General features: G+C 34.9%; 1 protein-coding gene across 1 annotated transcript in view; it reads left to right on the top strand.

Moving 5' to 3' along the window:
- CRISPLD1 (cysteine rich secretory protein LCCL domain containing 1) overlaps positions 1 to 12,683 on the top strand; it is a 40,087-nt gene extending 27,404 nt beyond the window's left edge. Inside the window, exons 8-15 of the mRNA XM_081071001.1 lie at positions 45 to 105; positions 215 to 281; positions 466 to 596; positions 2,292 to 2,335; positions 2,439 to 2,511; positions 4,747 to 4,822; positions 9,099 to 9,229; positions 11,608 to 12,683. Of these exons, the coding sequence (XP_080927127.1) occupies positions 45 to 105; positions 215 to 281; positions 466 to 596; positions 2,292 to 2,335; positions 2,439 to 2,511; positions 4,747 to 4,822; positions 9,099 to 9,229; positions 11,608 to 11,659 (635 nt within the window). The 3' untranslated portion in view covers positions 11,660 to 12,683. The remainder of the gene's footprint in view (positions 1 to 44; positions 106 to 214; positions 282 to 465; positions 597 to 2,291; positions 2,336 to 2,438; positions 2,512 to 4,746; positions 4,823 to 9,098; positions 9,230 to 11,607) is intronic.
- Positions 12,684 to 13,091: the final 408 nt, after the last annotated feature.

A 13,091-nucleotide genomic window follows, 5' to 3' on the forward strand; every position in this document is an offset into this window, starting at 1 on the left:
TACATTATCTAAATTGTTATTATTATTATTATTTTTCCTTTTAGCCCAAATTGTTTCCTGTGAAGTAAGATTAAGGGATCAGTGCAAAGGAACCACCTGCAACCGGTAATGTTTATTACTCTTCTTAAAATTAACTGACAAAATGTAAGAAATATTTTCAGTTTATACTGACATGCAGAGAAACTAAATTTTGTTTCCAATTGCTTTCATTTAGATATGAATGCCCTGCTGGCTGTTTGGATAGTAAAGCTAAAGTTATTGGCAGTGTGCATTATGAAATGGTAAGTATTATAAATATAATTGTTTGGGGTAGAGTCCTTTCATATAATATTTGATTTTTTAATGTGAAAAATAATTTATGTAAGTATAAATACTTCATTTGTTTAAAGTCATATAAATAGTATCTAGTTATGTTTTATGCAGAGCTCTAATATTTTAACATATTTTTCTCTCCTTTTCACCAAGCAATCCAGCATCTGTAGAGCTGCAATTCATTATGGTATAATAGACAATGATGGTGGTTGGGTAGATATCACTAGACAAGGAAGAAAACATTATTTCATCAAATCCAGTAGAAATGGTGTTCAAACAATTGGGTAAGTACCCGAATGATCTTTTGGACTAGATGATTTTAAATTGTAACAGTGAAGTAATAGATTATTTTAGAACAAAGCATGGAAGAATTTGATTTATCACGAGAGAACCTGGTAATTTTCAAGGTTCATTTCAGCTAGATTTTCATAGATTAAAAGAAGAAAAATATCTAAATTAAAGTTGAACTCTTTTTCTTACAAAGAGCATGCTGAGATTCCAAATTTTCTAGAGTTTCATCTAGAATGTACAAACTTACAGTTATTTCCAATGTGAAGCAATAAGCTTTTCAGCTATAGCAGAAAATACTGCAGAGAAGGGTAACTGCTCTGTTTAGGGAGAATAGTTTATTTCCTACCACAGTAACGTTGTTAATAAGATAAATTAATAGGTAAAAGAGCATTTTGAAAAGTCTCTAAATATGTAATATACTATGTCACCTTTTTTTTGTCGGTTTAAATGTAATTTAACCCAATATAAAAACATTGATTACCTTTTAAAATGTTTCTCATGTTAAAATCACTAAACATATTATTCTAAAACACGGTGTATTTTCATATCTACTGTATAAAAAGTGGAAAAATGTGGGTTTTGAAATATCTTTGTAGTGTCTCCTGCTTCTATGTAAAAAAAAAAACAACAACATTATTTAACCTCATACGGAATGCCTTTTCTTAAGAAATGTGACATAGTTTCTTTCTTTTGTAAATACACAATTGCATGAAATTCCAGTCATGATGGAGTTCATAATAAGAATTTATTAAAAACCCTTGCAAATTGGTAGAATGATCTCCTATATATACAATGTTGTTTGAAGACTTGATGTGTTCAGCCACTAGCCATTACTCTCAAGTGAAAGTTTTACAGAAACATTTATTGACTGGTTCATTCAGCAAATATTTATTAACTACCGTGAGTAAATAATAAATATTAGTTATTAGTTTTAGGAAGCCAAACGCTGGGTGCTGGATTAAAAAACATGTATCCTACTATTTACTTTTATTTACTTTTTTCTCTTAACCTAGTTATTGACTATGTTTATTGTGGAAACTTTCTTGAAATTTGCAGGGTACGTCATCCTAAAAGTACCATCACAAATAAGGTTTACCTTTTGCAACAGAGGTTTTTCAGAAAAGTTAGATACAGATAAACCAATTAAATTTTTGATATATAATGGTGTACGTATTCTTATATTTATGTTGTTTATTTAGTGAGGAGCAATAATTCATTTATTGTAGACATTTTACTAATTACTAGGGGGAATGAATAATGAACATTCCTTTAAGGTACTTATTATTTAGTAGTCTTATTACAACACTATCTTGTGTTTATTATTGTGAAAGATTAAGTAGTTTGTTTCTGTGGTGGTAAGGAATTGATATATTGATAGTTTTAATTTTAATAGGAAACAAAGAGATATAGATAAAAATGTATATTGTTTTATATTATCTATAAGTTTTTGAGATTGATAATGAAAATAAATCATCCTCTAGTAGTAAGACAGGTATTGATTTGGTACAGACTTGAAGGTAACAGGGATTTAGCATCAAACAGGTGATGTGTTCTTATATTACTGTTTATGTAGATATTTAAATAAGTGTCTAAGAAAAAATATTCATAGACCTAAAAAATGCCCTAAGTTATGTTGATAATGATGCATATTAGGAAATGATTGACATTTTCTTTGTTTTTATTTTCAGCAAATATCAGTCAGCTAATTCCTTCACAGTCTCTAAAGTAACAGGTTAGTACTTTTTTGCATCTTATTTTCTTACTACTATGTTATTGTAGTAATAATACATTATTTCCAAATAATTTGCTTATTGTTTCGTGTTTTAATTCCTCAGTTCAGGCTGTCACTTGTGAAACAACTGTGGAACAGCTCTGTCCATTTCATAAGCCTGCTTCCCATTGCCCAAGGTAATGTTTTCTAAATTCGCTTATTCTTTTTTACCAGCAAACACAGAAGGTGCTCTTATCCTGTGATAACTGTTTTTGCCTGAAATTGTGGTGTCTCTAGGATTCAAAGAGTGTGTGATCTTGAACTGCGAACCAAGTGATAAAAATAAGCTCAAGGTTGAGCCCTCCCAGCATGATGCTAAGGGCAGAGAAGGTGGTTTTACCACCATAGGGTGGGCACTGAATGCCCAACTGTTCCCAAAGACAAGGAAAAAAAATTACAGCCACTGGGGACAACCTTTCTCTTACAGAAAGCCTCAACAGTGTCTTTTACAAAAATCATCCTTTATTTCAAAGTTACAAAAACTCAGATTCATGTATTACTTATATGTACTTATATGTAAATAGCTGTGGTTTAGATGTTATAGGAAGTAAATATAGTCTAGAGCAGGGGTGTCAAAACTGTGGCCCGCGGGCCAACTGCGGTCCACAATCCATTGTTAATTGGCCCGCAGCAAATTCCAAAAATATATTTAGTTTACTTAAATAAACAAGGTGAGGCAATATGTACTTCACCTGAGTGAGTGGCCCGGCTCTTTGTGTATTTTACCGCATATGGCCCTTGGTAAAAAACGTTGAAAAAAGTTTGGACACCCCTGATCTAGAGTGTACGGTGTTATACATATTTTAGAAATAAGAAACTTAAATAAGAAATGTAGCTATTTCTTAAAAGCTATCTTAAGGAAGATCTGCTTCACTTGGTTAAGGTAGCTGCCAATAAACTTTTTTCAGAACTTTTAGGAAAATCACCAATACTTTCATCAAACAATGATTATTCTGTAGTCATTTTGTTGAGACTGATTTACTATGTAAAGCGAATTATGTTTTTTCCAGTTTTGTGCATGAGACACAGAGAGAGAGAGAACAGAATGAACTCAGAAGAGCCAATTGAGTAAAAAAACAACAGCAACAAAAAAACAGAAGTGCCACTTGACAGTTTCTTAAATTCTGAGAGTGGATTATTTTTTAATATTATGTGATTGGTTGAACACTGATAATTGGACCCTATGTTTAAATAAAAAGCTTTTGAAACATGTCTGAAAATTAGCTAAGCCAGTCAGATGTCAATAAGGTAGGCTGTAGGGTATCTGCAGAAAGAACGTTCCATGCAGAGAGAAAGTAAGTGCAAAGGCCCTGAGGCATAACCATTAGACCACTGTGACTGCATCTGGATGAGAAAGTGGAAGAGTAGTACATGAGGTCAGAGAGGAAATGCAGGATGGGCTATGCAGGGCTTACTACAGGGGTCTTCATCATTTATTCTGAATGAGATGGATAGCCACTGGAGTATTTGGAGCAGAGGAATGCTATGAGTGCACATGTGTGCTTATAAGTGTGTGCAAAAAGTAGATTGGAGGGGGCAAAGTAGGAAGCAGGAGTCCAGAGTTACAGTGATGAGATGATTAGGAGTACTCTGCTTTGGTGTATATTTAATTTATAGTTGGTAGAAATTGCTGGTGGTTTGAAAGGTGTGAGGTAAAGAGAGGGATTGAGGATAGAATAAAGGTTTTTGGCCTGAGCACCTGGAATAATGGAGCTGCCATTTATTGTAGGAAGCCTACAGAAAGAACATATTTGGGGGCTGGGGGAGGAGATTAGGAATTTGGGTTCAAACATGCTAAGTTTGAGATGTTTATTAGATCTAAGTGGAGATATGGAATGAGCAGTAGGACATAAAAATTTATGACTGAGAGACATGGCCTCAACTATTGATGTAAATTTGAAAGTCAACAGTTTATAGATGATAATTAGAACCATGAAACTGGATGAGATACTGAAGATGTGAATATACAGTAAAGAAATTATGAGATGTATGGATCAGGCAATGATTCAGAATTTCCAAGTTGTCTGTTTACTAAATTCTGCTGACACAATGGGTCCCAAGTTCCCAGATACTTCGAAATACTTCCTGATGTTTCTTTCTGCTTTGAATCCCTACATTAGACAGGTCCCGGTTAATTTCTTTGAAAAAGAAAAACACATTTGTGCCAAAAGCTGGGAGTGGATAGTGAATGAAGCAGAAGCAATTGTGTCTTTTGCCTGGCGTTTACAATTGACCTATTTCAGAAGAAAAAAAAATGAGTAGGGTTCAGAATGCTGATTTTGCTATTGTGTATGCATGTCTTTAGTCTTACCAATAAGAAAGACTGAAATAACCAGTTACTTAGTATTTATAAATATGTATTTATTTTTCAGAGTATACTGCCCTCGGAACTGTAGGCAGGCAAATCCACATTATGCTCGAGTAATTGGAACTCGAGTTTATTCTGATGTAAGTATCCTAATTTATGCAGCTCTCAGCATTCGTGTGTGTGTGTGTGTGTGTGTGTGTGTGTGTGTGTGTGTATGTATTGGTTCCATAGGTTCCATACATATACACACACACTCACATTTGAATATGTGAGTGAAATGTGAATATGTACATTTATATACTGTATTCCCCCCTTATCTGTGGTTTCCCTTTGTACAGCGTCTCCACGTGGTAGACACCCCCATCCATCGGTCACTTAGTAGCCGTCTGGGTTATCACATCAATTGTCCCGGTATCAGAGTGCTTATGTCCAACTTGCCCTTATTTTACTTCATAAGGGTCCCAAAGCACAAGAGCCGTGGTGCTGGCAATTTGCATATGTCAAAAAGAAGCCAGAAAGTACTTCCTTAAGTGAAAAGATGAGTACAGTACAATGAGATAGTCTGAGGACAGAGACAGAGAGACAAAGAGAGACAGACCTCCTTCACATAACTCTTATTACAGTATCTTATAATTGTTTTATTGTTAATCTCTTACAGTGCCTAATTTATAAATTAAATTTTATCATAACACGTGTGTGTAGGAAAATACAGGGGTTATGTAGGGTTTGGTATTATCTGCGGTTTCAGACATCCACTGGGCATCTTGGAACGTGTCCTCCGTGGATAAGTGGGGACAACTGTACAGAATAAGGGAAACACATTCTCAGAATAGTTAATCATCACTAACACTGAGACATGAATATCCATATGTAAATATGAGTGCGTAATAGTTTATTTTGACTAAAATTTTCTTTATATCCTACCCATATGTCTTACATCAGACCCTTAATGAAATAGTCTGGAGGCATTCTCGGAAGAAAAATGGTCTGCTTTTCTTTAATCTTCCTTTGGGTTCTTCAGTATTTGAAGTATAAACTGGACAATTGAGAATTTGCTGAATGTATGAACAGTATCTTCGCTGCCAAAGGGGCATTTAAAAAGCTGCATAGAATCCAAAACAGAAAACGTACAAAAGGAAACCAGTTGAGGGGATGTGAATGGATGGCATTCCTGGGACTGGACCAGGGATATTAGCTGTGATGGCTTCAGAATGGACAAGTGCTTCTGAGCCAGGTTTGACGTGTGAGTTGGTAAAGAGGATGAAGGGACACATTCTAGGCGGCATGAGTGGCATCTGCAGAGATGGAGGTGAGAGCATGGGAGCTGCAAGCGAGCCCAGCACAGAGGTTTGCTTGTCTGTGCTGGTGAGTACTGAAGCTAAAAGAGGCTGCAGCCAGTTTACTGTGAGGGGTAGAGGGACCAGCTCGTGAAACGTGTCAGTGGAGAGTCGGATGCACATTGATGAATTCAGATTGTATGTGGCAGACATTTAGAAGCCATTAAGGATTTCTAAACGCAAGTTACAAAAAAACAAACAGTTTTTGTAACTGATCCACAGAGTTAATAGAGAACAATGGAAATATGATCATGAAAAGAAGCCTGAAATATGTATATCACCACCTTATTTCTCTGGGTGAGTTCATTTAGGTCCAGGTTTCTTTCAGTTTAGCTTTTACCTTTGAAATTATTCTCCAATCTAAGTTCTCTCCCAAGTTGCAGCGTTGCAATACTCCTATGTGTAGCTTAAATGTCCTGCTGGTATCTTAATTGGCTAGTCCTCATGCTTGTTCTTATCTTCTTTTTTCTGTTTCAAAACATCCTTTCTCTCATTTCCTGTCTGTCAAAGTCACATCTTAAATTCTTGCCACTTTCTCTGTGCAGTGTGTATTGCTAGATCTCCTAATTCAAGGATGACGTCGCCCTTCTTTCAACCCTATGACTTTGTTTTATTCCTTTTAGCAGTTAGCCGATTCTGTGAGGTATTATGATTGTTTCCCCACCTCTTTTGTTAACTTTTAAACCCCTTGAAGAAAGCAGCTGGGCATTTCATGCACTGTGTTTTCATCAACAATTTGATGTGTGCCACGCTGTGAAGAAGACAGGCTGGCTTCCTTACTTTACAGAACCTAGAGCACAGAGTAATGTCCGAAATTAAGCAAACACCTTGCACATAAATATTTGTTGGAAAAAAAAATGAATGAGTAATTGGATATGGATGAGCATACTTAGAATCAGCAGAGATTTCCAAAGAAATCATTCTTTCCACATTGTCCCTTTAAGCACCAAAACTTTTCATTTTAGTTATGTCTGGTGAAAATCTTTCAAAATATCCTATACACTTCTATACCAATAAGCTATTTCTTTGCTAGAGTGATGGATTTGTTAGAACTTATATCCTGAGATCATTTTATCTTCCTATTTCAATGAAATGGGTAGGTAATTATGTATTATTATGTAGGTCCTTTTGAGAGTAAGTTGAAAATATAAAGATTACTATGACTTTTAAGTGCAGACAGATTCAGAGATTTAATTATTATCTGCCAGTCTTCCCACCCCCTATAAAATACATTATCTCTTTAAATACGATATAGCACTTAGTATGTTTTGAAACTGTTCTTTTGCCAATAACTATGTAGTCAGCAAGCATTCCTATATGAGTTCAAAGGTCAGAAGACATTTTCTTTTCATCCCCACACTTTATAACAATTAACACATCATGAAAAAAAAGAATTTATCTGGAGGGACAAGAAGCAATCTCCAACATCCCTCCTTTTCTCTCCCTCCCTGCATCCCTACCTTACCCTCTCTTCCTCTTTCTCTCCGTTTATAGAGTTACAATTTGTACGTTTTATAGCTTTTGCTTTTATTTCCCATTTGTGACAGAAGTTAATTTCTGCATTCATTAAAAATGTTCCATTGTTCTCACAGATAAATTCTTTTTTTTGTGATGTATTGTTATAAAGTGGGGATGACAAGAAAATGTCTTCTGACCTTTGAACTCATGTAGGAATGCTTTCTGACTACACAGCTATTGGCAAAAGAACAGTTTCAAAACATACTAAGTGCTTGGATTTAGTTAATTGTTATTTATGAGCCCTTTTACTGCCTTGGGGAAAATGCTGATGATACCTTTTTAGCAGAGCAAGATAAATACTGAAATGTGTACAGAATTATTTTTAATTCCATGTGTTATGAACCATATGGGATTCAAATATTCAGCAATGGACTTTAAATGGTGAATAAAATGCCTCCTGAGAGTCACGAGGTGAGGTTTCAGATATATGGCATTTTGTAATAGAGCAAAAACATGAAAAGGCTTAAACTGCTTGGCACTCGGGCTCTCTGATCTAATAAACACTGAAGGATGGCTGCAAGTGTCAGAGCACACTCCTAAAGCAAGGTCATGTAACATGGACACGCTTATGTGAACTTTAAAAAGTGCATTAAGTCACTCCCATGTGCATCCAGAAAAGAACACACCAGTGGGATCAGAAAAGACCCGTGGGGAAATGAGGTGGGACCACTTTGTACTGAAACAGTTCCTTTCATGTTGTGGGATTTCCTCAGGCTGTACTCCGCTATTGACAAATATCGGTAGAATATTTGTATTAAAGCAAATGTTAAAATCTAGAGAAGATGTTGATGGGCCAAAAAAGGTGACTTCTGGAAGTTAATAGTTTTAAACATTTGCAAGTGTTGGACCTGAAACAATAATTTTCTCCTCCATAGAAATCCCATTCAATTCAGGTTATGTAACTGGCACAATGTAATCACAAAACTTTCCTTGTCAGTCCATTCAAACTAGAGTGGCAGACATGCAAATCTAGGTGGAAGCCATGATGGTTCTTCATGTTTTCTTTTGTGGGTACTCTTTTGGGTAAATTTTCTCTGAGTAGAATATATTATTTAATAGGAAAAACTTCCCATTTAATTTTTGCCTATATTTTAGAAAAAAAAGGACCGTAGAGATATACGGAACTATGTTTGAGTTGTTTAAGTCAAAACAGAAGATAAATGAGATACAGATAATCCAGCCTGTGAACACTGAGTCAGTGATTCCAGTAGAGACTAGCAAAGGTTGAAATTAAACATACATAGGCCCTTGAAGAGATAAAAGCTCATCTGCATTTCATTGCTTCAATAACAGAAAAATCCTGTTGTCAGGACAGACAAGTGTGTGTTGGATTAGATGGTGAAGGGGTCTTAGTATTGCAGCCACTCTGATGATCTGTCTTCAGACTTGCTCGGAACTGCCTTTAACTTTGTGACTTTTGTAGCATTCATTTACGCCTGTCATCCTGTATCTGCTCTCTGAGTGTCCACATAGAGACAGATGTGACTTCTGCCCATTAGAAGCATAAACCGTCCAGTAGCGCAGGAACTCCCTAACAGTAGGTTCTGCCTTGTCCCGACAGGTGTCCAGTATCTGCAGAGCAGCGGTACACGCCGGGGTGGTTCGGAATCACGGCGGTTATGTTGATGTTATGCCTGTGGACAAAAGAAGGACTTACACAGCTTCTGTTCAGAATGGCATATTCTCAGAAAGGTAAATTAAAGTGCGCGCGCACGCACACGCACACACACTATCTTTTATGCTTGTATAACAACCACTTCACGATGGGTTTGAAGTCGCGTGTTTGAGCCAGTGTTTCCTTTGCACACTGTGTTTTCCACAGTGTAGGTTTTCCAGAGATGGGAGAAGCTGCAGTATCCGAGGTGCCTGTCTCCTGCCGGCTCATAATAATCAAAATGAAAATCGGATTAAAGTCAGAACCACTCTTTTGTTAATTGATCTTATAATAAGGAAATATCTTTCGTCCTCTTTTGGAATTTCTGGATTGACTTTTTATATGTAATTCTTTCTAGGTGAGCAAGGCACTGAACATTTCTCTCAGCCAGTTATCTGACAAAGTGTTTGACAAAAACAGAGTCGGATTTTCCCCAGAACCAAATGTCCTTCTTGATGCCTAATATGATATAAATGAACTCTTTCAGGTCAACTCATAGCATCTGGCTCATTAGTTCATATATTTTGGTGGCTTGAGAAAATTCATGTGAATTAGTGAAGTATTAATAAAAGTTAAAAGAACGATAGTGACTTTTCAAATCACTGGTACTTGTGGAAGTAATATTAAGTCCCATGTATGGTGTATAGATAGAGAAAAATCCCTAACTTTTGGGTATTTACTGAGTTCTTCAAATTGTTATTGGAAGTTCCACACATACAGTTTCTCTAAAAGACACCAAAGGATATATACCATGCAGGGTATCTACCTTCCACATAACCATCTGAGTGCCATCTTCATAAAACACAGATTTGCGTTAAACATGTTTTCAGGTGAGACAATATGAAGAGGCCATTAATGAGAAAGTGGCTTTTCCACAACCTGGCTTATAGTCTTCTTAAGCAGATATGTATGTACAAAATAGATTCTCGTGTTATAGACTCTGGTATGAAATTTTATAAGTTAAACTGATTGATGTGGTCTCATTTACCTCTCATATTTCATAACTTTTTAAAACAATAAGATGATAGGTGCTAGCCTAAGAAAACTGAGAATGATGATGTTTGAGAGCCTGCTATGAATTTTCCAGACGCTGCTGGATACTTTACGTATCTTAGCTCAGTTCTGCCAATAACCCTACAAAGTCGATTCTATAAACCCTAATTTATATTTTAACTGAGCCTTGGAGAGGATAAGATATGCCCAAGACCATATAAGTGGTCAGTCTCAGAGGTCAGATTCAGTGCTAGGTCTGTAGGCTCAGAAATATGCATTTTTCCAGTGTATCACTGTGAACAAAGAAAAAAACACACCAAACACATTCACTTTCTAGAGCACTTAGCCAGTCTTTGTCCTGTAAATAAAAATGGCTTTTGAGTGGCTGCCTGCTTATATAAAAAAACCGGGCATGTGTTTGTTGTGTGTGCACATTTGTGATATCCTCATCCTTTTTCACTCTAAAATTCTCCCCTTTTCTTGTACATGAATAAATATATAAAAGGAATTGCACTTTGTCTTTCTCTCTCAGCATTTATTGTGTTGGTCTCTAAAGCCTCTTTGGTTATTAAAAAAATAAAACTTTATACAAAAATGTAAAAACTTCAAAAGTTTACATTTGATTAGAATAAATAATGATTAATGACGTTATTAATCTGGTTTAAATATTAGGCATCTAAACAAAACATACCTTGATTGATATTGCCAAATAAAATATAGATAATTTAAGAAAGGGTTAATCTATGATTCTGCATTGCTTTTAACTTTTATTTTAAAATACTTCCAAAATAAGATTGACTGCTCTCTCTCTCTCTCTCTCTCTCTCTCTCTCTCTCTCTCTTTTCATTTTAGTAAAAAAATTCTTAGGACCTTTCAGATTTGACTGTTAAATTTTCTAAGATTTTTCTTGAAATCATAGATGTTAAAAATATTAATAAGTATGATAGTAATAAAATTTAAATCTTATCAGCGTTAGGAAATGATAGTACTATGTGGAGTATTGCTTAAGTATCACCATCTTTTTAACTTGCAGTTAACTTTTAACCATGCCAGTCAATAGTAAATCTGGATCGATATTCCCCCAGTAAAACTGAATAGCAGATGTTTAACTCTGCTTTATTCTAGTCAAAGGTGGTAATAAATAAAAACATGATCTGGAATCCTTGAAGTTCTATGTAAAATACTATTATTACCATCATGCACCTTAAATATCTTTAGTAAACTTGCAGCCCAGCATACAACCAAGATTTAAAGAATTATGTCATTCTCACTCAAGCTTTCCAATAACTATAAATTATGGCAGCCTAAGAAAGTTGACCATCTGGATTCACAGAGCTGCTTTCTTGACTGTCATAGGAAAGCATGATTTATTTGAGGAATTACATGTGGAGATGACATCAATATCCTTTTTGTATTTTTACAGTTTGCAGAATCCTCCAGGAGGAAAGGCATTCAGAGTATTTGCTGTTGTGTGAAATGGAACACTTGGAAAAGCATCGTAAAGACTATTCCAAATGCCATATTTCTGAAGTTTGTATAAAACTGTAACATTACTGTACAGAAGATATCAACTATTTTCAGCCCCCAAAAGTGCCAAATGCATATAAATCTTGATAGACAAAGTCTGTAAAATAAAACATGGGACATTATTCACTTTGGAAAAGTAATGAATATGTAATGGTTTTAGAAATCCTGTGTTAAATATTGCTATATTTTCTTAGCAGTTATTTCTACAGTTAATTACATAATCATGATTGTTCTACTTTTATATATTATGTTATATGGTGCTTTGTATATGCCACTAATAAAATGAATCTAAACATTGAATGTGAATGGCCTTTAGATAATCATCTGGTGCATTTAAAAAGATTAATAACAAAAATAGTAACTCTAAAACTTAAAGTAACCATGTTATAACATTTCCCCCAGTTTAATGCTATGCCATTACCTACTCCAAATAATCTCAAATTATTTTCTACTTAATACCTGTATAGTGTTTCTCGTCTAAATTTAAGCACTTAGGATATTAAGTCCTGAAACTGTACTTCTTTGATTCCCTGGGAATGGCCTGAATAATAAATGGAAGGAAATCAGAGTGGTTTGTATGAAAACATTCCTAGAGATCATATAATAAGCAAAGGATGACGAATAGGCAGCCAGAGCTTTCCATGTATTGTTCAAACTGGGGTCACACATTTTCTTTTGTATCCTGGCAAATACTCCTGCAGGCCAGGAAGTATAATAGCAAAAAAGTTTAACAAAGATGAACTATGGTATTACATCACCATTGCCACTGATTTTCTTAATGGTAAATGGCTGTGTGTATAATTGTTGTCATATTATGGTACCTATAATGGTGATATATTTGTTTCTATGAAAAATGTATTGTGCTTTGAAAATAAAAATCTGTAAAATGTTAATTTGGGTAATGTTTTTTTCTGCTGATGAATTTACTCTTTACTTGTAAACATATTAAAATTAATCATGTTTCAAAGTATTATTTTCAGTCTCCTTTGCATCTTTATTTTGGTTTAGAAATCATTTTATTTTACAAAGTTATTGTGTTTTAAATTTGGGTTAGTGGTTACCAGAGGGTAAAAGGGTGGGGGGGTGGTAGAAGAGGGAAAAGGGGATCAAATATATGGTGATGGAAGGAGAACTGACTCTGGGTGGTGAGCACGCAATGGGATTTATAGATGTGATATTATAGAATTGTACACTTGAAACCTATATAATTTTACTAACCATTGTAACCCCAATAAATTTCATAAAAATTGAGTTATTGACATTAATATAAATAATATCTTTAATATCAGAAGTCTGCAAAGTCAACTTAATTATTTAGGCATTTGTATCTGAAAGAGAAGACAGTCGTAAGTTTAAAAGCATTATACTAATGGAAAATTT

Source organism: Rhinolophus hipposideros, assembly GCF_964194185.1.
Source record: "Rhinolophus hipposideros genome assembly, chromosome: 13".
NCBI lineage: Eukaryota > Metazoa > Chordata > Mammalia > Chiroptera > Rhinolophidae > Rhinolophus > Rhinolophus hipposideros.